This window comes from Podarcis bocagei, assembly GCF_964188305.1.
Source record: "Podarcis bocagei genome assembly, chromosome: 1".
NCBI classification, from domain to species: domain Eukaryota; kingdom Metazoa; phylum Chordata; class Lepidosauria; order Squamata; family Lacertidae; genus Podarcis; species Podarcis bocagei.
In genome coordinates, this window is record NC_138125.1 from 18,282,344 (window position 1) to 18,309,929 (window position 27,586).

Below are 27,586 nucleotides of genomic sequence, written 5' to 3' on the forward strand. Positions count from 1 at the left end.
CGGTCAGCAAGCAATACAGCCAGGCGTATAAAGCTGCTAAAAGAACGCCTTGGGACAAATACCATCCCCTATGATTTGAGGCCTCTAGAGCAAAGCGAAGAGAAAGATCACGTAGTAGCCCCTCTCAGAAGAGTATTTGATGCACTTGAGGAGCCTGTGCTGGTTAACGGACAACTCGGACCACGGCCACCTCGAACTTCGACCCTGCAATATATTCCATTCACGACTACAGATCTGATGAATTGGAAAACACACACCCCATCTTTTGCAGAAAAACCTCAGGCTATGATGGACTTGGTGACTTCAATAATAAATACTCATAGTCCTACTTGGACAGATTGCCGCCAGCTCCTGAATACTCTGTTCACCACTGAGGAAAGGAGAGACATAATTGAAAAGGCACAGATATATTTGCGTGAGCAGGCCAGAGTGGGAAATATTTATAATATTGACCGTCATCTCCAAGACAACTTTCCCTTGGAAGATCCTAATTGGGATCCAAACAATGTAATTCACCTGGCCAGACTTACCACCTACCGCCAGACGCTTGTGCAAGGTATCCGCAGGGCATGCCAGAAGCCCACTAATATGTCTAAAGTCTCAGAAGTAGAACAGAAACCAAATGAGAGTCCAGGAGACTTTTTAGAGAGGCTGCAAGAAGCCTATCGTATATGGACTCCTTTTGACCCTGAAGCCCCTGAAAACAGCAGAATGATTACTGCTACATTTGTGGCCCAGTGCGCTTCTGACATTCGTAAGAAAATTCAGAAATCAGAAGGATGGGAAGGGATGCTGATGAGCCAAATTATGGCCATTGCACGCCGAGTTTATCGGAATAGGGATGAGGCTGAGAAACAAGAGAAGAAGAAGTGGCAGAAGGAAAAGATGGTGATGCTAGCCACAGCAGTGATGTGTTACCCATAACACACTGTTTCGTGTTCGGTGCACACCCACAAAAAGACTTAAGTTGTCACCTTTTGAGCTCCTGTATGGGAGACCGCCCTCCTTTGTTCAGGATATTCCAGCTGACCTCAAACAAATAGGAGACCATGTGACACAGGGACAAGTGCAATCTCTCTCCCGTGTTTTTGTCTCTCTCCCGTGTTTGTTTGTTTGTTTGTTTGTTTGTTTTTATCTTAACAGGTGGGCCCTCGAGCGCACGCCGTGCAGCATTGCCGGGCCGATTCATCAGCTCCAGGCTGGCATAGCATATGGGTGAAAGAGTGGAAACGTGATCCACTTGCACCTAAGTGGCGTGGACCTTACACCGTCTTGCTCTCTACTCCAACAGCGGTGAAGGTAGCTGAGGTGACCCCCTGGATTCATCACTCCCGTTTGAAGAAGTCCGAAGGCAGTTGGACGTGCAAAGGTGACCCCTCTAATCCTCTTAAACTGACTCTCTCCAAAAACCCCTGTATCTAGCCCTACCGGGAACGGGCTAGGTCACGGGCAACATTAGACGACCGGCCTGCTGCAGCCACAACCTGGAAGCTGGCTGACCTGCGCACGCCTGAAGCTTGAGGAGCGTCTGAACCAGAGACTGTGAGCGGGAAGATTCTCTTATACAATTGATTGACTGCCCCCTTGTGGAACAATTATCAGGGATATTACACATTGGGGATCCTCGGGATATATGTTTTGGTCTTGGTGGTTCCCCATTTCTGTCACTGGGGGAATTATATTGGGACTAATATTTATTTGCTATCACTATAAGGTAATCTTTTGTGGAAGGAATGCATATGCTAGACATCAACATGATTCTATTATTAATCCTGATCCCTTGGGAAGGGGAAGGGTCCTTGAATCTGGCCAAATTGACTAAATATGGATTCCACCATGACCACAATATGTGGGTAGGTTTAGCTGAAATGGTAGCCAATGTTGCAAATAGGACCAATTGCCTTGTTTGCTCTCTCGGGCCAGATGATTCAGAGGAAGGTATGCCCTTATTACCGATACCATTAAATGCCATTGGTATGGTAAGCGAAATGCCACACCAAACAGAAGTACAGAATTTCCCCGGATGGAACTCAACTAAACATTACGAGTTATACCTGTACAAGGGGAATTCTGTGTACTTAAATCATCAGATGCAGCTGATTCTACCATGATAGGCTCTTCTCATTGTCACTATACTTGGGATTATATTAAGAATAGTCATACCTGGGCAAACGGTACTACCTATCGAATTCGGAATACCTTGCCCTGTGCAACCCCTTTTATTCATGCATGGAAAGTAGTATGGAACATAACTGTGACAGAAAAAGGCAATCTAACATACTGCACTGTGAACTCTCTACCTCTTTTGCTATTTCGCCTTCTGTACTCCACGTACCAAAGACCTCAGACACGATGGTTGTGGTGGATATGTGGAGAATGGGCATACAAGAAACTCCCCTCCAAATGGAGTGGGACTTGTTTCCTGGGATGGGTATTACCACCAATGTGAATTATGCCCACTAGTTCGCCCAAGCGAACACGAAGAAACGCTGATATTTCTCATATAGCAGGAGGAAGTACCCAAAGTTGGAGCGGTACTGATGATTGGCCACCAGAGCGCATTATAGCCTATTATGATCCTGCCTCCTGGAATCCTGGTGAGCTCATACAAGGGGCACGGGATCCTATTTATAATCTAAACAGAATAATTCGATTGCAAGCAGTAGTGGAACTTGTAACCAATGTAACGGCCCAGAGTTTGAGACTTATTGCACAACAGTTGGATGAAAGTAGAGCCGCCATTTTGCAGCTGAAAATGGGAACGGATTATGTACTTGCCAAGCAGGGAGGCCTATGTGGAGTCTTGAACTTGACAGGGAATGCCTGTTGCTTTAACATTTCAGATAATGGTGAGGCAATCCGTGTGTTGGCCACAAAGATGGAGAATATAGCACATGTCCCAGTACAAACATGGGAAGGATGGGATATGGGATGGCTCACCAATTGGTTACCTAATGTCACAGGACTCAAAGGGATACTATTGTCTTGCTTGTTTTTCTTGACAGTAGTGGTAATGGTTTTATGTATGATGCCATGTATCATTTCATGTTTTAGAAGTACAGTTAGCAAGATGGTTTCAAATGAAACTCTACCTCATATCATGGCCCTATACAGAGCTTTACCTCAGGAATATGATGAAGGTCAAGCTATCAAGGACACTTGGGACGAAGGTCCTTGAGCTTGAAAGGGGGGAATGAGGCATCAGGCATAAGCCTGCATTTTATTAATGTTTGATCAGGACTTGTATATTAAAGAGTGAGCTTAAAAGATTTTCAAACGATTCATGCCAGGCAAGAAGGCTAGCTGCTTAAGAAAACCTTGGCCATTCTCCTAAGACAAGGGGCCCCTTTTGATTTATAGCAGAAAACAATTCTCAAAGTCGTAAAAGCTGAAAGTACAGACTAAGAGCAGGACATTGACCCTACATGTTACAGAAGATAACAAAGGCAGAGATAAATATAATTAGGAATGGGCAAATAGTAAAATGATACCATGGGCCTCTCTTAAACCTTGAGCTGTATTTTCTAAGGCCAGAGGCAAATGGGAGAAAAAACATCTAGCTGGCAGAAAGAGAGGCTTTTTGGGAAGTCTTTTTAAAGCATCTAGCTGGGAAGTCTTTTTAAAGCTGTTTCTTCCTTAAACAGATAATGGGAAAAGCAGCTTGCTGAAGGGGGGGGGATGTAAACTGAAGAGCCTTCTTCTGAAACTGTTTTAAACTGAGTTCTTCTTTTTTTTTCTCTTTCTCTCTCTACTTTAAAAAGGCCTTATTCCTTTTAAAAGGTTACCTATGATAATGTATGAAATATATTAGCTTAAATATATTGGCTTAAATGTAACTATGCAAAGGATTTAGAAAGTAACAGATTTAGATGTTAGATTCTTATTTCATAGAATCATAGAGTCCTAGAGTTGGAATAGACTACAGGGGCCATTGAGCCCAGCCTCTTGCCAGACAAGAAGACGCCATCAAATGCTGTCCTGATATATGGCTGTCAGATATTTGTTTAGAAACCTTCAAATGAAGGATATCTTTCAATGTTGATGTGAAACTCAAGATCCTTGATTAACCATTTGTTTTAGAAGGCAATAGGGCAGGGAGGGCAAGAGGTGAGCTGGTAATTAAGATTCCTTGTTGAGACACATGTAAGATATATTACTACTTATTTGTCATTTATAGATGTAACAATATATAGCTCTTTGTGTTCCTTATAAGGACAGGAGGATGTGGGTGTATCTTTTAGGATTGGATATAGCAATCAGCCAATAGGAAATCCAACTAGGCTGATTGGACAGAGGCAGCCACAGGAGGAGCAAAGGGGGCTGGATTAAGGGAATATAAGGGCTGGCCATAATGGCAGGAGCCAGGCCAGAGCTTGGTAACCATATACCACTGTGCCTCTCATTTATTTGTCTGACAAATAAATAATTATTTTAATTTCTCTATTGCTGCGTTGAATATTTCATTCCAGCTAAGCGTTAACCACAAGCAGGGTGCTACAGTCCTGTTGAGAAACAGAGCAGTGGTCCTCCCATGTGATGTGGTTGATTGGCGTTCCTACAAGGGAAATGGCTATTTGGAGGCACTGCACCCAGCCATCATTTCCTCTAAATCAGCCATTGTTTTGTGGCCTTTGGCAAGGCAGTGAGTCCCACATGGGGAAGAATGAGACACACACACACACCGCTCCTCTCTTGGTTCTCTGCCAAACCTTGGCTACTGGCTGAGAAACTACTCAGGTACTGGTAGTAAAATGACAGGCTTATTAACAGCCTTCTAGACAGATCTCTGGCACGGCCCCTAATACAGGCCTGAAGCAGGATTTCTCATAGCTCATGGGAATACATGGTGGCAGTGGCGGTTGGGTTCTGGAGGCTGGGATTAATTAAATTTAACAAAATGTATATTCGGGTTGCCATATTTCGAAAGGTGGAAATCCGACACAAAAGTTGTTGAGCTTTTGTCAAAATCTACACTTCCGACGTGGCTTGGATTCTCCTGAACCTGGGCATCTCTGCGATTCCCGCCCGGATACGGTTTCTGATGGCCGAATCCCGGCTATGTCTGGGAAATTCTGAATGTATGGCAACCCTAATACCGCTTGAAGTGGTTTACTGTTTAATGGGACAGTGCACTGTCAGTTCACTGAGACTTAATGCAACATGCCTTTCACTCTTCCCTTTGATGCTACGGCAGCGCAAATACCCAATTTGTTAAAGAGATGTCTTATTCTCAAAAAGGTAGGGGGTGGGAGAGATACATTACATGAATGGGCTCTCTGTACATTTGAGAGTCCAGTTCACATGTTGTTGCAGTGCATGTTGGAGAAGAAAGAAAGGACAGCTATCTATTTCTTTCATTATGTGAAGACCACCACCATTAGTAACATATGAATGGGGGCTTATTTTGAACATCTACATCAGTGGTGGACTGACTTCTGGCTTGTCACATCTACTTTGTTTTTAGCAAAGGCTCCAAAATGTACCAATGAGAGCCAGGTTTGTAAACCACAGATACTTTGTGTATTGGGTTATATCTCCGTAAAATGGAAACTTATGGAATCGCAAGACCATTTGCAATTACTTTGGTAGTATACACACCGCACTGGGGTCACCAAACGTTTCGAACTAGTGGGCACATTTTGAATTTTGGGAGAGTGCTGTGTCTGCCTGTTATGTATGCAGACATTATAGGCCAAAGCCTGGCTGTATGCGTGCAATGCAGTCCTAGGCCTTCAGGCCTCCTGGAGCTCAGGAACTTCACCTCCATCACAAAAGACAGAGAGAATTCTTAAACCCTCCAATGACATTGTTAGTTGCTGGCAGGCAGCCAATCCCTGCTGAGCTAGGGCCAGTGCTGTGATTCGCTAATTGCAGCATTAAGGAGACCTATCACAGGCCAGCTTAAGGTATATATACTGGGCCAAGTGCCCCTGTTTGTCATTCTTGTTCCTGATGTTCCAATAGTCCTTTTTTTAGCTGAATCTCGGTCTTGGGTCATGCCTGAACCCACCTACACTTCACCGCCAGTCATAAAATGGTGGCCCCGGGGAGGGGGGCGTGGTATTACACAAAATGGCTGCTGCGGGGCATCATGGCATAACACAAAACTGGAGACATGGCCATCTCTGATGACCTGATGCTTGCCATATCTTGCTGGTCCTGATTATGGAGATGCTGTTGGTATCTGATAACAGATAATTCCACAATAATGTGAAAAATATACAAGATAACCACACCACTCTCATTTCACAGAAACCACTTAAAAGGATGGCTCGGAGAATTCTGAGCACTGTAGTTTGTTAAGCATTGCTGGTGTTATATACTGAGTTGACTAGGATCCAAAATGCAGCAGTCTGATTGGTCCCAGAACAATAGGATTCAGAATGCAGCAGTCTGATTGGTCCTAGAACAATAGGATCCAGAATGCAGCAGCCAGATTGGTCCACAGGAGCTACCCAATCCAGCTCCAAGTGGAAGTGAATCCGTAACCTGATTAGCCTACAGGAGAATCCCAGAATTAGCCAATCATGTGGGGCCCATTGTGTAAATAATGTATATAAAGCAGACATTCTGGGGGAACTCCCATTCCTGCTCACCACTATGAGCTGAATACAGAGCATGAAATCCACTCTCGACTCCGAGTATATTTCAGCTGGGAATTATAATTCTGTGAGGGCTAAACTACAGGGCCACGATTTTTTGTGGAAAAGAATGTGTTTCAAACGTGCTTTAAAGGGTAGTGGGCACACAACCTTTCACAGAGAAGGAACTGAGTTCAAACATGCCAGAAATCTGCTGCATTACTTCTCTGCCTCTCTATTTAGGCAAGTTGCTCCAAATGTACGAAGCCTGTTCAGATATAAGGTTCCTGGTGGACCTTTGAACCCATCTCTGACAGAGCTTGGAAATTAGACCGAATGAGAGTTCTCCTCCCCATAATGTTAAATACTATAAATGAGCATAATTAGAGGACTCTATTTCCCTCTTGGGATGTACTAGTGAAATAAAGAACCCACTTTCATTTCACAATTGTGGTTTGGTGTTGGTGTTGTTTTTTCTCAGTTGTCACCAGATCCCTTGATGGGATTATAGGTTTAGAATATACAGTTAGCGAAACATGAGCTCTTTTAGGAACTGAGTTAATTGTCGAGAAAGACTATAATGGGTAGAAATATTTCCTATCGTATTCACTCACAGCTCAAAGCTATTTTTTTCCTGCTCACTCCACATGAATGTTCAGACAGCTCAGTCTGGCTTCCACAATCAACAGCATTACTATTAAGCTTCTGTGTACAAAGACATACCAGTGTACGTTTTGTCCATTCATAAATTGTATTGCATTACAGAACGTTACGGCTTGATGAGCTAAAGAACCATAAAGAGACGAGGATGAAGAATGAGTAATAGCTCATCTTTGGTATAAATTGACAGACTGCTATGCGGAATGCCCGTGCAACTGAGAAACAAAACATTGCTTGCTGAAACACAACAACTGTATGAAGAACAAGCCTCAGCTGTTTGCCACATATCTAGATCTCCATCGTTCATCAGAGATCTCACCTTACCCCGATTTGATGCTCCATGTAACATGCAGAGACATCTAGTGGCCGAATAAAGCACACAAGTACCAGCTATGGAGAGATATAAAGAGCCATGACCCACCATGATGTATCTGACCAATGGGCCCTCTAAATATCATCTTGCTCCTGATATACCTAACCACATACCGTCCAACACAATGGCGGCCTGTTATGTACTGAGCTGAATCCTAGAACAATAGGATCCAGAAGGCAGCAGTCTGATTGGTCTGCAGGAGCCACCCAATCCAGCTCCAGGTGGAAGTGAATCAGCGACCTGATTGGCCTGCAGGAGCAGCCAATCAGGCTCCTGGATGAAGTGAATCAGCAACCTGATTGGCCTGCAGGAGCAGCCAATGAGGCTCCTGGAGGAGGTGAATCTACAACCTGATTGGCCTACAGGAGTAGCCCGGAATTAGCCAATCACGTGAGGCCCATTGCGTAAATCATGTATATATAGCTAGACGTTTTGGGGAGGGTTTCATTCATTGCTACTATGAGCTGAATAAAGAGCATGAAATTCACATTTGACTCTTGAGCATATTTCACGGCCCAAATCCAGGATGTCATCTTCCAGGTCTACAAACCCATGCGAGTCACATGACACACGCGAGATCGCAGACCTAGAAAAAATGCTTTTTAAGGAGCAGCGCCCCAAAAATGCACATTTTAGGGCACCGTGTGAAGATCATGGATCTGGAGGGAAAATGTTTTTCTGGGGTGAGATCTGGATCCAAAATTGTGTGAGAGCAAGCTGTCCAAAATGGCTGCCATGCTGTCACAGGAAAAAATGGGATGTCCTGTTTTTTCCGGGACAGTTGATGGGTTTGTAGCCAATTACTGCATACTGCAGAAGAGGGCTTCCTGAAAACAGCATTATACCGGGAGGTCAAGTCTGTACAATTTAGGAATTGGGCCTTTAGTATGGTGGCACAAACCCACTGGAATTCCCTTCCATTACATATCAAACTGGCACCATCTCTATTATTGTTTTGGTGCCTATCTTTAAGTTCGTCCTTTTCCAACACACCAATTAAATTGGAGATTTTTTATCCAACTCTTCATCTGTATTGGACTTCAAATTGTTTTTATATATGTATCTATTGTTGATGTTTTTCATTGTGAGTTCACTTTGGGGTGTTTTCTGCGAAGTGAATGAAATAAATAAATACCCTGTGGGGTTATTAAATAGTGCCAATATATAGTGCCAAAGATCATATCCCAACCTGATTGTTAAAGCTATACGAGCACAAATGTATTTGCTGGTCTGCTATTAATAGCAAAAAGAGCTTACTCGGGGAACCCTTGGAATTGACAGATGTACTGATCTTGCCTCTATTCATTATTATGGGCCACTGCCCATGATGGATTAGTTCTGATGTTGGTAACTCAAAAAGATTCCCTTTTAAAAAGAAGAAGAAGCAAACATTCGTACTTAGACAGGGTCCTGTTTAGACTCAAATCTATGTGAATTTGAGCCAGGCTTCTCTGGAGATAAGCTGAAAATGAAATAGGAGTGGATGGATATGTATAATGATGTGTTTAGAGCATGGACAAACTGCTGTAAATTCCGGAAGCATGTGTCCAACCTATTTAATAGCAAATAAGTTAGCAGAAAGAGCCATGGAGTGGAGGCAGGATTAGCTAAGGGTTACCTAAGATAGCAGGGACACGGGTGGCGCTGTGGGTAAAACCTCAGTGCCTAGGACTTGCCAATCGCATGGTCGGCGGTTCAAATCCCCGCGGCGGGGTGAGCTCCCGTCTTTCGGTCCCAGCTCCTGCCCACCTAGCAGTTCGAAAGCACCCCTAAGTGCAAGTAGATAAATAGGTACCGCTTTATAGCGGGAAGGTAAACGGCGTTTCCGTGTGCTGCGCTGGTGCTGGCTCGCCAGAGCAGCTTCGTCATGCTGGCCACGTGACCCGGAAGTGTCTTCGGACAGCGCTGGCCCCCGGCCTCTTAAGTGAGATGGGCGCACAATCCTAGAGTCGGACACGACTGGCCCATACGGGCAGGGGTACCTTTACCTTACCTAAGATAGCTCAGTGTTGGAGATGTGGCAAGGACAATGCCTCTCTGAAACACATGTCTGTACAGTGTTCTTTACTTAACAAGTTTTGGGAGACAGTGCTGGACTGTGTAACTATGACTGTGCAGAAAAAGTTAAATCTTTCAGCGGAAAATATTTTATTGAACTGTATATACCTGCAGTATGGAAATTATCAACGGGACAACGGAAATGGATTTTCCATGCGCTAATGGTGGCCAAGAGATTTGATATTGAGAAATTGGAAAAATAAAGATACGATAAGCCTTCAATCAATGGACTGACAATATGACATCACTGCTTACAGGCGCAAACTCTGAATGGAAAATACGATAACATTTGGAACGAGTTTATACAAAATGTAGTAGGCTATTAGCATTTATATAAGCACTAGGACAATAACACTATACCAATTTATAAAAGAATGTATGGGAATGTCGTATACCGTTCAGGAGCCAAAGCGTTCCAAAACGGAGGCGTTTGGGAACCGAGGTTTGACTGTATGTTTTACATAAGACCATCAAATGCAACTGCAGTTGTGTCTCCTAAACTCGGGCAATGCAGCCCAAAGGTCTCATGTGATCGTTCCTCCTACCATCTCCTCCTCCTCCACTTGCCCAGAGCAAACGCCCAACCTATTTAACAGCAAAAGAGTCAGCAGAAACACCCACGGGGACGAGGCAGAATTCACAAGAAGAGTAAAACAATATCTCTATTCAGACCACTCTTGGCTCAGAGCCTGTTATTTATTTATTTTCTGGCCCATCTTATATCTAGTGATCCCAGGGCGAAAGACACAACGTGGCGTGCAAGGTTCTGAGTTACACAGAACTCTTCCTCAGGCAGGGTGCTCAACAAATATCAAAGGTAGGAGGATGGGGTGGGGGGGTGGGGAATGCCATAAGAAAGCTGCAGAGATAGCAGAGGATAGTGCGCACCCCGGAAATGATCTCTTTCAGCTTCTGCCTTGTGGAAGAAGGTACAGGTTCATAAAGACTAGGACTAGCTGCCTGAGAAACAGTTTTTATCCAAATGCGATTTTGGTTTTAAACGCAGTGCAAGGAGTCTCTAGGGACGCGGGTGGCGCTGTGGTCTAAACCACTGAGCCTCATGGGCTTGCCGATGAGAAGGTTGGTGGTTCGAATCCCCGCGACGGGGTGAGCTCCCGTTGCTCAGTCCCTGCTCCTGCCAACCTAGCAGTTCGAAAGCACGTCAAAGTGCAAGTAGATAAATAGGTACCGCTCCGGCAGGAAGGTAAACGGGGTTTCCGTGCGCTGCTCTGGTTCGCCAGAAGCGGCTTAGTCATGCTGGCCACATGACCCGGAAGCTGTACGCCGGCTCTCTTGGCCAATAAAGCGAGATGAGCGCCACAACTCCAGAGTCGTCCGTGACTGGTCCTAATGGTCAGGGGTCCCTTTACCTTTACTACGAACATTATACACAGTATGATCCCAATGAGTGCTGGTTTACTGTTCCTATCATCCTAATAAATACTGTTTTTACCACCACTCTGGGTGTGATTTCAGAGGACTAACACATTCGCCTGGATCTGACTTAACCACAGCAGTAGCAGAGCCGGTACAAAGCATACCAACTCAGTCATCTATGGCAAAATCCTCCAGCAGATTCTAGCCCCATATTTCATCTCCATTCTCAGGAAAAGGGTAATTTAATTTATCAAGTAGCTGGGCTCAGATCTCGGTCTGACAAAAAGCTCCCTTGTTCTAACATAAGATCTCAGACAGAGTGAAGACCCCCCCCTTTAAGAGAGAGAGAGAGAGAGAGAGAGAGAGAGAGAGAGAGAGAGAGAGAGTGTTCCCGCAGCGTTATCTCTTTGAGCACCCAGGGCTTGAAAATCTTCAATCAGGCTGAAACATAGAAATGTTTTACTTATGGAGAGGAGGCGTCTATCTTTTTCTTTTCTTTTCTTTACTCTAATGGCCTCCTGTCGGAGATGTAGGTTGCATTCCGCGAATCCAGGCGCTTTGTGATCTATTGTTGCTTGCAACGTCCATGGATCGCGGGGGTGCTCTTGAAAATGTTTTGTGCGCAGCAAGGGGACACTTCTGACATGCTCTCATTCATGTGTCTCAGCAGGACCACTCTCTTGCATCGGTTGTGAGCCCATTTGGATAATGTTATTCCTACACATCCACATTCTTTTGCCTGGGACTCTTACCTGCTTTTCATCATCTTCAGGCCTGCTGCCTACGGGGTTGTTGTCACATCAAATTCCTGCTAATTTAAAGCACTGCTTTGGTCTGCCTTTGAGTCACAGGATTTGCTGAGGTGTGGCAAGGGAAGGAAGCGATTTAGTATATATTAAACATCTTTTTGCCAAAGTGGTTGATATTGCCCCTCCCCTGTGGGGTAGATGGGACTGTGCAGGAGATGAATAAAGGCCTAGGGGTCAAAAGAGAGTTTAAAAAAAGGGTCAGGTGAAGGGAAAGAAGTTTACAAGGCATTGCACACAAAAATTAACTGAGAACTACATGCCTCGGAAATAAAGGGTGCATCTTGCTTTTTAGAACAATTACTTCTTACAGTGCCAAAGAATAATGCTAACACTCCTCTTTCTCTCTTCCAAAGATGCAAAGATACCAAAACAAGCTGCTTTTTGGAAAACCTCCAAGGATTGTTGCTTGATAAATGTGGATTATACATTGATGTTTGTTGACTCACACTCCCAAGAATTGGGGTTGGGTGGGGTTGATGACAGCTTGATAAGCTCATTAGAGGGTCAATGAGCTCAGAGGTTTGGGAAAGCCTGATCTATGCTTTTAATAGTATTCAGCTGTTTTCCTGCCACCTCACTTATGATAGTCAAACTGGGATCCAATGAATCATCTGTAACACAGGTACTTACTAGTGGTGGGGTTGATGCAAGATATAGAACCTGTAGTTTTGTTTTAAACCTAGGAGGCTGATACAAACAGCTTCTTCACACTTCCTCCCCTGTTGTGCTAAATGATGGTTTAATATGCAGCACATATAGGAATTGACCTATGAGGACGGGGGTCACCTCTATAGACCAGACTGAGCATATTTGAAATGTTGCTGTGAATAAATGGATAACATCTCTGGAACATGGTGAGAGCTAAGAATTTCCGACAGTCCTTTTTTGAAAATGAGAATTAGGTTTATCATGTCCCTTGACTTATGATAAAATATATTTGCATGACTTGGAATAATTTTCATGAAGCTATTGTGGGGTGCAAGGGTTAATCACTTCGATGAGCAGATTAAATCAACTACAGCTTTGGAATCAACTAATCAACTAAAACTGCTCAGCTGGACCTACTGCTTATTGATGATGGCAAATTTTAAGCAGTAAGAGGTGAGATTAAAGACCTCCTTCTAGTTCTTTAAGATAATTTTGGCTCTGTGGTGTTACTAAAATAGAAATGAAAAGTCAACATTATATACAACCTTTTCTTCTAACAATAGGTGGTGGCTTTGGTTTATTAAATTTTCAAATTATTTAAATCTTGCTAAACATCAGATGCCCTTATTATGTATTTCTTTCTATTGTGATTTTATGTTGTAAACCGCCCTGATATCTACGCCCAACTTGCATCGGAGCTAGAAAAGGCAATTCAGTTTCTCAGCAAAAGGCCATTAAATGAATGAAGAGACATTCCCGTAGCTCAACTGCAGGGCCCTCTCCAGCAATATTAATCTCGTCACATCTGAATTCATCAATACCACAGCAAAAAAGAAAGAAAGAAAAAGGCACCGTTCACAAACAAGCATTCAGCAACATGCCATTCAGAGGTTCTCTTCATCATTCCTTTTCTTGGCTCTTTATGTGTGTCGTGTGCAGATGAACAATCATTTACTTCAGTACAGTGGTACCTCTGGTTACGTACTTAATTTGTTCCGGAGGTCTGTTCTTAACCTGAAACTGTTCTTAACCTGAAGCACCACTTTAGCTAATGGGGCCTCCCGCTGCTGCCATGCCGCCGCCGCACGATTTCTGTTCTCATCCTGAAGCAAAGTTCTTAACCCAAGGTACTATTTCTGGGTTAGCGGAGTCTGTAACCTGAAGCGTATGTAATCCGAGGTACCACTGTACGTGCCACTTTCCCATATGCCATTCAATCTCATTTCTGCAATGATCTGCATTCTTTTTTTAAAAATCCAAAATTAATTATGTGTTTTTAAATGCAATTTTATGTCAAAATAATAAGTTCCGGCTAACCTGATCCAAAACACCCACCCACCCCACTCACACATGAAAACAAAGACCACCACAGCCAACCACAAATGAATAACCACACCCTAGACCAACCCCAACCTCTCTCACCAGCAAAGGAACACAAGTGAACAGCAAAGAAACTGCACAAACAACGCTGACACCAAACCCTACATACAGTAAGTAAAACAGAAACATCACCACCCGACCCCCCCCACCGACCCCCCCCACCTCTTTCCCCCTTTTCTTCCTAATGTCTCAACAAATGAAACTGATTTGTAAAAATGTCACACGGGGGTAAAAATACAAGAGAGAGACATTGCACACACTTTTGTAAATCAAGAAAATCTTTAATAAAAAAATAAAAATAAAAAATTCAAATCTGCACATTGAGTTTTGATCCGCACTTTAGTCTGAGAAATGCAGGCCACATTCACACCCTACATTTAAAGAAGAAGACGAAGAGTTTGGATTTGATATCCCGCCTTTCACTCCCTTTAAGGAGTCTCAAAGCGGCTAACATTCTAAAGCACTACGATTCTGCTTTAAACAGTCATGGCTTCCACCAAAGAATTCTGGGAACTGTAGTTTGTTAGGAGTTGTTAGGAGGCCCCTATGTCCCGGGAAAAATAGGGACAATTGAAGGGGTTTTTTTGTTTAGTCGTTTAGTCGTGTCCGACTCTTCATGACCCCATGGACCAGAGCATGCCAGGCCCTCCTGTCTTCCACTGCCTCCCGCAGTTTGGTCAAACTCATGTTCGTAGCTTCGAGAACACTATCCAACCATCTCGTCCTCTGTCGTCCCCTTCTCCTTGTGCCCAACATCAGGGTCTTTTCCAGGGAGTCTTCTCTTCTCATGAGATGGCCAAAGTATTGGAGTCTCAGCTTCAGGATCTGTCCTTCCAGTGAGCACTCAGGGCTGATTTCCTTAAGAATGGATAGGTTTGATCTTCTTGCAGTCCATGGGTGTGGAGCTGCAATTGTCAGAGTTCCCTAGGGAGAAACGACTCTCGAAACTGTAGCTCTGTGAGCGGAATCAGGGTCTCTGAACAACTACAACTCCCAGAATTCTTTAGGGAAGCTGTGAGTGTTCAAATCCCCCTGATACCACCTTAAACAGTCACAGCTACCCCCAAAGAATGTATGGTGTGCGTGTGGCTGCAGCTTAGCTCAGTTCACAACAACGGTCCCAAAGACTGAATTCTGTAAGCATGCCTAGTGCTAGCCTGGCACCTTCCAGACCACAACTCCCATCAGTCCCAGTAGTTGATGGGAGCTGTAGTCTCCAGCATCTGGAGGGTACCAGGTTTGGGAAGGAGGAAGGCTACAACACTTGAAGACCCTTTGCTCAACTTCACAGATTTATTCCGAAGTCAAAGGGGCTGCAAGTAGGAATCGGGGTGATTACACTGGGAGCACGTTTTCTAATCGAAATGCTGAATGCGTCAAAATCAGCTAAGCCCCTATAGAGATTGAGCGCCACTGCTTTACAAAAGGAAAATAATACACACTAGGGAAACCACTTAGATAATTGAAGTGTTTTGCTTTTATCTACATGTAGGGATGGTGGAACATCCATGTACTTTCTGCTAATGGATAGTGCAAGTATGTCCATATAATTGCTATTGTGGAAAGAAGCCATAGCAAACGCCAGTCCTCTCAAAGAGACGGAAATGTCTTTTGCACTTAAAATCTATTGGTACAGGTGTCTCTTGGGAAATGGACTTTAGAGTTCTCTTTACCCACAGATACGGATGGGGAAGATACTCAGTTCAGTTCGCATTTAAAGGAGAAGCTACATAATTCACATTTTCTGAAACAATGAGCAAATTGAAACACAGCCATCCTGCAAAACGCACATTTCTCTGTATTTTGCAGTGCAGGGAACTCCAGTCAAAGAATGTGTACAAAAAACCCACACACATTAACATGTGCATATAAAAGCTGAGGCAATTTCAATCTGTTTTAGTGTTCTAAGTTTTATAGGTTTTAAAGTAGGGCTCTAATTTTTTCTTGATTTTTTTGTTTTATCTTTTTTTTGTAAACCGCATTGAGGTGTTGTTGTTTTTTTAAAAATAAAAATCAAGCGGTGTATGAATGTTATGAAATAAATAAACATATTAGGGGAAACAGCATACAGAGGTACCTCGGGTTAAGTACTTAATTCGTTCCGGAGGTCCGTTCTTAACCTGAAACTGTTCTTAACCTGAAGCACCACTTTAGCTAATGGGGCCTCCCACTGCCACCGCACCGCCAGTGCATGATTTCTGTTCTCATCCTGAAGCAAAGTTCTTAACCCGAGGTACTATTTCTGGGTTAGCGGAGTCTGTAACCTGAAGCGTCTGTAACATGAAGTGTATGTAACCTGAGGTACCACTGTACAACAATGCATTATATGAAGGGAAATGGCTTGGCCAAATGTGAACCTGTGACCTGGTGCCCCAAATCACACATTTTTGGGCACCGCGATCTCATGCAACACACGCGTCCTGCCATGATCTCGTGTGTTTTTGAGCGCATGGCCCCCTGGAATCGGGATGTCCTGGACAGTTGACAGGTATGTGCCAATTGGATCACCAATTGGAAACCAGCTGGGGAAAATGATCCCGAAATCAGGATATGTACAGAATGCAGGGGAAACACAATGCAACGCCGGCCAAACTTCTCATCCGCATGCCTCGCTCAGCTCAGAGTACTGGTACAACTCTAGGGCAGTTCAAAAAGCCATATAATCTACTTTCATTACTGGAGTCAGTGACTTGGGGCTAAAAGACCAAGCTGCATCCATGTCTGCTTTGGGTTGACCTTGTCACAGTGCCTCATCGAGGTAATGAGGACATCTGAGATATGCCCAGTAGCACAGCATTTCCCTCTGGCTCGCAGCTGATTCAGAGCACTGCAGCATGTTTTTGTCTGGTCGCTTTACGCAGCTACGATCACATTACGCTTGCCCTGCTTTCTTTAAGTTGCCTGCCTGTGAAAGTGCCAGAGTGTGCAGTTGTGTGCCATTTTTGAAACTCGGGAAGATCACAGACCCTGGATAGTTTCAGTCCCTTGTAATATTCTAGGCTTGTTGCAGATCGTTGATAAAGCTCCTAATGGTAGAGGATATGTTTGTTGTGTTTGGTTTTAGTGTTTCTGTTGTAAGTCAGTTTGGGTCACTTTCATGAGTAAAGCGACAAGAGTTAATTATAAAGGCACGTCCCCAATTGCTCCTGCAGCCAATCGGAAGCCGCGGAAGCCCCATCGGACGTTCGGCTTCCAAAAATAGTTCGCAAACTGGAACAGTCACTTCTGGGTTTGCGGAGTTCAGGAGCCAAAACGTTTGAGAACAAAGCTGTTCGAAAACCCAAGTATGGCTGTATTTTCTCTCTCTCTGGCAGCCTTGGCATGCTGGCTGGGGGTGATGGGAGTTATAGTTCCCAAACACCTGGAAGGTACCAGGCTGGTGAAGCCTGCTGTATGGATAAGAGCAGTGCACTGAAGATCCTCCTTCAGTAACCAGAGGAGACATTTCTTCCAAAACACCACCTACCAGAGAGAATCGTGGCTCCATGAGATCTAAGGGAGAAAATCCTAAATGCTAAATGCTACATCTTTTCTGCACTGGCCAGATTTCCTCCATAGGCTGGTTCAAAGCTAAACACCTGACTGGAGCCAGCTGGGTGGGTGCAGGATTCTCAGCTTCATCCAGCCAGGCCTCAGAAATAATAGCCAGGTTGGCAGCCACAGATTCTTTCAGAGTTCAATGGCAGATTGATGATGTTCTAGCAACCTGACATTCATAAGCAGCAGCTGAATGAAGAGGGACAGCTGGTCAAGGTGGAGAGAAAGCCGTTCCCTGCTGCAAGGCCTATTTCCACCTGGCCTAGGGGGTGGGGCCCACACTTACTCTGAACATGTCAAAAATGTTTTTAAATGTTTAAAATACTTGTTAATCTATGGCATGGGTCCGCAAACTAAGGTCCGTGGGCCGGATCAGGCCCAATTCTCTTCTGGATCCGGCCTGTAGACAGTCCGGGAATCGCCGTGTGGATCGCCAGCACACATGTTCTTTCACACTCCCTTCCTCTCCCTCACACGGCAGGGGTGGTGCCTCCTCCCTCCCTCCTCCTGGCTTCTCCCCGCCCTGCCTAGAGGAGGAAGGAGGCTGGGCTTTGTTGGTGCCAGCAGCAGTAGTGCTCAAGTGGCCGCCATTTTAAGCAGCCCCTCTCCGGAGCCCCTTCACGTGCCGCTCATCGTCCCTCCACCGCCACCAACCCCTGCTGCTAGCAAGACACAGGTAAGCAGCCAGTGGGGCTCTTGCATCATCCCCCACAAAAATATAGTCCCGCCCCTCACAAGGTCTGAGGGACAGTGGACCGACCCCCTTCTGAAAACTTTTGCTGATCCCTGATCTATGGTGTTTTAAATGTTTTTCTTGTTTTGTTTTGCGCTGTTGTGGGCGGGGTGGACATTTGTTAGGGCTGGGGATTAGTTTAGTTTTAGTATAAATGTAATTCTTATTATTTCAATTTATTGTCTTGTTGATTTGCTGTATAGTTTTATTTTGTTTTAAGGGGGAGAAAGTATGAGTCATGGGGGTGCAGAGATTGTGTGAATGAACGTAGTGCTTAGCTTATATTTTTAATGCTAATTTGTTAATGTTTTTAATATTTTATAGATTCTAAATGCCACATCGATTTATTAATCATGTGACTTGCCGTAACTGTGAGGTTTAGCTTATTTTTTAGTTGCTGTTTTGTTAAGTTTTTTAAAATTAATTTTTATGGCAACTGTTTTATTGATAATCTGTTAATTATTGTATACGATGTACAGTAGTACCTCTAGATACGAACGGGATCCGTTCCGGAGTCCCATTCACATCTAGAGGTAAACGTAACTATAGATGGCGCGTCTGCGCACGTGCGCGTCACTTTCTGCCGCTTCTGCGCATGATGTCATTTTGAGCGTCTGCGCATGCGCAAGCGGCGAAACCTGGAAGTAACGCACTCCGTTACTTCCGGGTTGCCAAGGAGCGCAACTCAAATGCGCTCAACTCGAAGCATATTTAACCCGAGGTATGACTGTATGCTGTATTCGCAATGTGCTATTATGTTTTTTTATGTTATGGTTATTTATTGGTTGTAAGCTGCTTTGAGATTCATTTGAATGAAAAGGGGCATAGAAATACAATCAATCAATCAATACCCCTAAACATTTTTTAAGAAAAAAAAAGCACTGGCTAGGAGTATTCATTTTGTGCACATGGATTCCCTCTTTTTAACGCGACTGGTTTCCTGATTTGCATTTGGCGACTTTGTTTATGTGTTTTAAAAATTATTTAGGTACAATTTTTGCATTGCATTTAATGATAATTATATGCCTCCCCCTGGTGCTTGTTTTTTTAAGTCCCAGCATGCACTTCTCTGCCCCCTTTATTTTCTGCTCTTGTCATCTCATCCCCCAACACATTTAATTTTCCATTCAAAAGAAGGAGGACAAGCCCAGAAATTTTCAAACTGGCGAAGTTGCCTGCTAAGATCTGAAGAGCTGTGTATAATTAAGGCTTCTTGTGGGAAAGAAATATTGGCCAATTTACATCTAGCTACTGTAACTCAAGAGGAGGTCATGGGCAGAAGAACTCCCCCTATCCTGCCTTCATTTCCCTCCTACACAATCTAGCAAGAACAATTATGCAGCTGTTCCCAGACTGCATAGTTGTGTAGGCTGCACACAGCACAGAAATGATGGTGTCTGCTTATTCTACAGGCTTATCCATACCTTTTTCCCTCGCTTTCTAGACACAGGTCTGCCCCACTGTTTTCTCCAAGAAAAACAAATAATCAGAATCATAATTTTATGACTGGGTTTCCCCTGGGTTTCCCCTGGCACTCAGGCGGCTTACAGCTTATATAAAAATAATAATAACACATGAAACATTAAAAAACAAAATATCTTATACAGACTATAAATAAACTAATAACTCAATAGAAACTAACAACACCAACAACAAACAATTTACAATTATACCCAAATTAAAAGAAATGCCAACCCCAGCTAAACATTTAACCAACTCCAACCCAACAAAAGCAAAACAGAGGAACCAAAATTAAAACTGTTTAAAATATTTTGAAACATTTTAGCAAGTTGCCCCAACACAGGAGTTGTTCCAGCAATGTCCCTCTGGCCTCCCAGAGCCTCTTTTGGTTGTTCAATGTGAGTGTGGGCCCCGCCCCCTAGGCCAGGTGGAAATGGGTCTTGCAGCAAGGAGCGGTCTTTCTTCCAGCACTCACAGCAACCACACACACATTGCTTTCCCTGCAAAAACCTGCTCTTTACTGCTGAATCGGAGCAAACACCAATCCACAGAAAACCCGAATTCCCATTTGCTCCAAGGAACTGGTACATCTCACACAGTGACATATGAACGTAATAATGACTATGCTTTAAATATCGGCACTTTGCTCCTCCAGATTTTACTGTGTTTGTTTTGGATTAATATCCTGGTTTGTGAGCAATGGTTCGCACAAGCCACAGTTTACCATTTTCAGATAGAACAGCAAACTGTGATTTGTTTCGGATTGCAAATGGAAGCTACTGATTTCCTCCCTCCAATTGCAAAGGAAAGGGTAAGAGGAAGGGGAAGCACATGGTCCTGCGGCTAGCTGCAACTCATGCATGTAATGATAAATTGTGGTTTGTTGCTGTTACTCTTCACTATGTACACCATATCCCAAACCTTTCACATTCAGTCATAGATTGTGGGTCTACCTGCTGTTAGATCAACATTTAGAAATCTTCTGGTACTACCGTATTTTTCTGTGTATAAGACAATATTTTTATTTTTTCCTTAGAAATAATTTGCAAAAAATTGTGGATATCCAGTGACCCCCCCCAAAAAAGCTCAACAACTCTGGGCAATCTCCCCCCGCCCCCAAAATAGGGGTCGTCTTATACATGGGGATGTGCTATACCTAGGTCAAAACTTTGTTGTTTCCAGTATGTCACTATCTTAGGATATTTCCAATAAACATGGAGCAAGTTTGCCTCTCCTTCCATGGGGAAACAGAGAACAGTTAAACAAAATACGTATTTTGGCCTTGCATAGAAATTAGAAGTTGTACAATAAGGTACCATACTGACAGTCAAACTTGATATTAACGTTAAACACATGAAAACAGTTGACACACTTATTTTGAAATTTTAAATAGCCACTGTGTGGGTATGGTGGGTGGGATTCGCACCTGTGGCACACAGGGAGAGAATATTTAACCCTTTGACCGTGATGAAAATTGGCACACTCAAAGATATTGGCCCCAGGAAGCAAGATGTGATTGGCATCAACTGAATAAGTTAAACCAGATTGTGATGCTGCAATAAAACAGTCATATCATATTCTGTCTGCAAGAAATTACATTCAAAGCCATTTTCTTTTCCAACGGGGGGAATATAACTTAATGAACAGCCATCACTGCAGATTCATTCATATTAGGTGTGCATTAAATATTGTCTCTGTCATCTGAATCCGATCTCCCTGTCCTCTCTCACTTCCTTGATATGACTCACTATGCTTAGCAAGCAAACATGCTTCCAGATTCTAAAACCGAGGCCTGTTCTGCTGGCCATTCAACCTGCTCTGGTTACTAGCAGCACAGCATGCCTTTTGATAAGGCAAGCAAAAATACCCCTCTCCCCTCTTCCTTCCTAATGCAAAGGATTGACGAAACCAGGTGGATTCTACAATACAGAAATACACGTTCGAAGCACAGAATAACTTGTTCTCACATTAAGTCAGTTTCTGCAGCCACACATTTATTTGCAAAGAGAGCTCTTGATCATCTTGTTTAGATTTGCAGAGCAGTGGATAAGATACCATATCAAGGCACACAGTCATAAAAGCAAGCAAACAAATCAAACTGTTTGGTCAATTTACCCACAAAATCAAAAAACCTGGTGGCAAAACAACAAACCCCAACACCACTTGCCTTAAACACAAGTTGTAGTTTTTGAAACCTCTGTAGTTACTAGCTGTGAGAACTCTGCTTTCAATTCATTCAGAACTAGCCCTCTTCAGCTGTGGCTGAGGATTGTGAAGGGGACATAGATGTCCTGCTTTTACTTGCAACATCCCTATTTTCATTGGAGACATGTTGGAGGGTATGGAGTTATCTGACCCCCAAGCCTTCTGAAGGCAATCCTGTATAGGGAAGGTTTTTTAATGTTTTATTATGTTTTTACATATGTTGGAAGCTGCCTAGAGTAGCCGGGGCAACCCAGTAAGATGTGTGGGGTATAAAAAGTAAAATGATCATTATGGAATGAGACCTCCCTAATTTCATCAGAGAAATGTTGGAGGATATTCCTGGTGCAGGGGACAAAAGTGTTTGGCAGGTCTCGGTTCAAATCTCTGCTAAGCCATGGAGGAAATTGGGTGGCCTAGGAAAAGTCGCTCTTCCTTAGACTCCCAAATTGGTATTCCAAAAGTGGGCATTGCTCCATGACATGTCCACAAAACAAAATGGTTCCGCGATGGCTTTAAACTATGCTACGTGGAAAGGGATAAAAACTTGTACTGTTGGATGTGGAGTGCGGCAAGGGAATAGGCTTAGCTTTGCTATGCTTGTTTTGCAACTGAAGTGAAGTTATGTCTCCCGCCCCAACATTGGATTAATGTTTATTACTTTCCACCTCCGTTTTTGTCGCCCTTTTGCAGTTAGGAAGTGACACAAGTAAGTTACAACAGGATGCTTATTTCTGGTCCCATTCCCAGACATTCCTCTCCAAGTGCTCTAAAGGACAGATTTGCACACTGCCATTTTGACAGAATTAGTCACTTTGCATGCTCTCACCAGTTTGTCACCCAATATCCTTTCATACATATATAATTATTAATAGCATTCCTCCCCCAGAAGCACGGAGTTAGATTTTTAAAAATACGTCAGATAAGAACCTTAATAGATCTGTTATTCAAAGGTTCAAGCAAAGAAAAACATTTTTAAAACCCCACATAACCTCTGCAGCTAATGTCCAACAACAGCTATGCAAGAACCTGGCTGGTTTTGGAGGGGGAAATGAGACTAAAACACTCTGACTCTTTGCAGCCTTGCTGTGCCTGAACTGACAGGGGTGAACATTTGGCTTAGAATTGTTCTGCTTTTCTCATCCGCCCCTTTTGAAAGCCGAGGCTGTGAACTAGACTTCAGGACAGCGTGGTAAATATAATTCTGGCACTTACCCACAGCTATCCCTTCGCAGTCTGACATCATGTGAAAAGAAGTTTCCTTTAATGCTTCTGAAGGGGGGAAAAAACCGCAGGGAAAAATAATAGCACCAATGCAGAACTCGTTCCTCCGTCAGGGCTAGCAGAAGAAATGTTAGCCAAAGAGAAATAGTTCTCTCTCTCTCTCTCCTCTCTCTTCTTCTCAACTGTACCCAAGGAGTTTACACAGCAACCAGTTCTGGCTCTGCCTTCTCATTATGGGATGTAAAGATAAGAATGTGCTTTTGTGCCAAAAGAGCACGCTATTGGTGGATAAATTTGTTGACATCCCTCCCCTTCGAACAGCTTCCTCTTTAATGTCACTGTGGCACATTACAGGCTCGAAAAGGCCATGGAATATTTATGAAAAAGGCTTTTAAGAACTACGCTGGGAATCCAGGCTCAAGTGCCCACTGAAATAATTATGATGTGGAGAAGCTTGTAACTGGGACTTGTTTCCAGGGCATTCCTTGTTGCATAACATGTGACTAATATTCATGTACTTGAGAGAAACTGAAAGCAGGTCTCTCTCTCCTCACCCCCCCCCCTTCAGTGTTCATAGGTGTGGGAAAACCTTGTCAGCTAAGGACCAGGCAGATTATTTTTGGGAAGCATACAAGCAGAACATGGAGGCAATTGCCAAACTCCAACCCCAGTAACTAGTATTCAAAAATACTCTGCCTCTGAATATGTAGGTTCCATTTAGCTATCCTAGCTAAAAAAAACAGCAACAAGTGCTCCATGAATTTGTTTGATTTCTCTTTAAAGTCATCTAAGCCAGTGATCACCACTGAATTTTGCGGCATCAGATCCCTTAAGCTAGTTAAATGTGGTGCAGAGAAGCATGCCATCTATTGGTAATTGGCTACACTGGTGACATGAAGTGACGGAGAAGAGTCAACTTCAGGCTACCAGCTCCACCTTGCAGCTGAAAATGAGATCCACATGGAACCTTCCAAAGTGGCAGGGACCGTGGAAGACACACTGTCAAACAGTCCAGATAAGCCATCCAAGTCAGCAGGCTACTCATGAGTAAATTGTTGTGGCATCTTTATGGCAAAAGACCCAACAGACATAGGATATCATTCCAAAACCCTTCACTGCACGGGGTAAACAGATCTCAATATGTGTGGACATAACTTTCAAAGAATCATAGAATGGTAGTGTTGTAAGGGACCCCAAGTGTCAAAGTGTTGGTGCTGACATTTAAAGCCCTAAACGGCCTCGGTCCATGATATATACTCAGAGTCACAAAGTGATTTCATGCTCTTTATTCAGCTCATAGTGGTGAGGAGGAATGAATGAAAGTCCCCTCAAAGTATCTGCTTTATATACATTATTTACACAATGGGCTGCACATGATTGGCTAATTCTGGAATTCTACTGTAAGCCAATCAGGTTGTGGATTCACTTATATCTGGAGCATGATTGGGTGGTTCCTGCCAACCAATCATACTGCTGCATTGTTCTAGGACCAATCAGACTGCTTCAGTTTGGATCCTATTCAACTCAGTACATAACACCCCAGTATACCTGAAGGAGCATCTCCACCCCCATCGTTCTGCCCAGACACTGAGGTCCAGCGCCGAGGGCCTTCTGGCGGTTCCCTCACTGCAACAAGTGAGGTTACAGGGAACCAAGCAGAGGGCCTACTTGGTGGTGGCACCCGCCCTGTGGAACGCCCTCCCATCAGATGTCAAAGAGAAAAACAACTACCAGACTTTTAGAAGACATCTGAAGGCAACCCTGTTTAGGGAAGTTTTTAATGTTTAATAGATTGTTGTTATTTTAATATTCTGTTGGAAGCCGCCCAGAGTGGCTGGGGAAACTCAGCCAGATGGGCGGGGTATAAATAAATAAATTATTATTATTATTATTATTATTATTATTATTATTATTATTATTATTATTATTATCTCGTCCAACCCCCTGCAATGAAGGAATCTCAGCCGAAGCATCCATGACAGGTGGCCATCCAATGTCTGCTTAAAAACCTCCAAGGAAGGACTTCCCAAGGGAGTCCATTCCACTGCCAAACAGGAAACAGCTCTTACTGTCAGAAAGTTCTTCCTGGTGTTTATAGTTGGATTTTCCTTTCTTGTAAAAGTCTGGGGGGTTCCTGGTTTAAAGAAAAGGAGGCAGGGACATAGCGGCAGTATCATCATTACATACCATAACATGGTCCTTTCCTTCCGCCCTGCCTAAGGTAACAGAGCTGCCTAAAGCAATTATACTAATGCAAGTTTCCACTGATGGACTGCACCACATCCTTGGCTCTCATATGAAAGCTGGAGTAATATTGTGCCTGGGAGTAATCGTACTTCACTGACCTAGAACGAGGGATGAATTGTTCTCGCTCAGCCTGCATTTATCTTTCCCAACAGAGGGCACCCAGAGTGATTGCTTTTGTTAATGAAGTCTTGCCTGATTATGGCGTGTGTAATTTTCTGTTTGATTGAAGTATGCGCTCAAATGTGCAACTCTGTAGGAGCCACTATCTTGCCCAATCAGAAACACCACATGCTTAAAATTTTATATATATATATATATATATATATATATATATATATATATATATATATCCATATCCTTTCTGATTTATGCAAGTTCAGTTGCTCCCCCACTCCCCCCCCCCCCGGCTACTTCTTTCCCAGGTCAAGGGAGAAGAAGATGTTAGCTCTGCTGGGAATCGCTAGACCAGATAGCAAATCAAAAGAAAGTGGAGAGGGAAATAAAAGACTGCATGTGCTTTGGTCTTTCTCTATTTATATGAGTTTATAAGGAGCGCTCAGAGATATAAAGAACAAGAGTAGTTAATATACCATTCCTAGGCAGTTGATAATACAGTGGTACCTTGGGTTACAGACGCTTTAGGTTACAGACGCTTCGGGTTACAAACTCCGCTAACCAGGAAGTGGTTGCTCCAGGTTAAGAACTTTGCTCCAGGATAAGAACGGAAATTGCGTTCCGGTGGCGCAGTGGCAGCAGAAAGCCCCATTAGCGAAAGCACGCCTCAGGTTAAGAACTGTTTCAGGTTAAGAACGACCTCTGGAATGAATTAAGTTCTTAACCCAAGGTACCACTGTATATGTAAAAGCATGTGCACCAAATAGCTTGCTCTCGGAGCCAGAGCTTTCCAAACTGTGTGTTGTGGCACATTAGTGTGTTGGCTGCAGTGTGTTGGTGTGTCGCATGAACGTTCCTCACACTCCTCCTGGGGCTGGAAAGGGTTTAGTTTAACCTCTGGTTTGCTAATGATGCATGTCTAAAAAGTGTGTCACCAAAGTTTGGAAAGCTCCGCTCTAAGCAAAGCACCCATTTTCCTTACCTCTTAAAGTCCTTTCATTCTTACATCACCCCACTTACACGGTGGTTACGTTCCGGTGCCCCACACACATACGTGAAAATCGCTGAAGTGGGGAACACCTTCTAATCATCCTTTAAACACGCTCTCTCTCCAATCCAGACCTATAATTCTGTATCCAAAAATATCCACAACTAGAATTGTGGGCCTGGCAGGAGGCTGAAGGACATGCAGGAAAGCTGCTGCTGCTGCGCTACCCCGCAATCCGGGTGGGGAAGCTGAGCAGCCTAAACCATTGGCGTTGCAATGGGGGAATGGGGGGGGCACCCCGGGTTCCACATCTGGGAGGGTGACAAGAAGGCGCTGCCGCAGCCGCATGTGAGGGATCCTCCGTTCGCAGCTGCAGCTGCGAGCAAAGGATCCCGGCACCATCCGTACAGCGCTGGAGTGGCACTGCCGGTAAACCGCTATGTACAGCACATGTGTGGCAGCGCTATGTACAGTGCATGCATCGTACATAGCGACACCGCACATGCGCCCTACATAGCGACGCCCTGCCCCTGGTGTCACGACGCCTTCGTTTGCCCCTAGCCTAAACAAAGCCCTGCTGCACTTCTGGTCTCTTTGGGGCTTACTCTGCCCTCAATGATGTCCTCTTCGGGCTCCCGGGAGGGTCTCCTCCAGATTTGATTCACAATCACACGTAAGTCAATCACACGTAAGTGGGGGTTGGGGGATGCCTGTATTTAATGACCTGCAAGAAGTGCAAAATTTGGTCTGATCCAACAGAGCATTTCTGTGACATTTGATTCAATAGTTTGAATGCTTGTATCCCTCCTTTCCATGCTATAAATGGAGAAAAAATATCAACTATATGCTGAATAGTGCTTCCATACGCCAACATAAAAGGAAGGTTGCTTGGGCTGGGGGCTCTACTTAGGGGGTCGTGCCCTCACTTTATTTTTGAGCCGTTGTCTTAAGAATCTGAAAGCATAACAAATATCCCACCAGAAGCAGAAAGGGGAGCTGACTGTTGTTTTGCTACTGCAAAATCAGGGCATTAGATATGCTAGTGTTGCAGAGGGGCTAGGATGGGGTGGGGGCACATTCTCAATTTTGCTTTTCAGGACCAAGCTCATAGCTTAAGAATAAGACATGGGACTATTTTGCATCCATTCCTCTGATGTCTCCTGCTTAAGGGAAGATAATCTTTCATCTCTACCC

At 43.9% G+C, this 27,586-nt stretch overlaps 1 protein-coding gene across 1 annotated transcript in view; it reads right to left on the bottom strand.

Moving 5' to 3' along the window:
• EML1 (EMAP like 1) overlaps positions 1 to 23,262 on the bottom strand; it is a 145,169-nt gene extending 121,907 nt beyond the window's left edge. The window contains exon 1 of the mRNA XM_081191830.1: positions 23,035 to 23,262. Within this exon, the coding sequence (XP_081047956.1) occupies positions 23,035 to 23,065 (31 nt within the window). The 5' untranslated portion in view covers positions 23,066 to 23,262. The remainder of the gene's footprint in view (positions 1 to 23,034) is intronic.
• Positions 23,263 to 27,586: the final 4,324 nt, after the last annotated feature.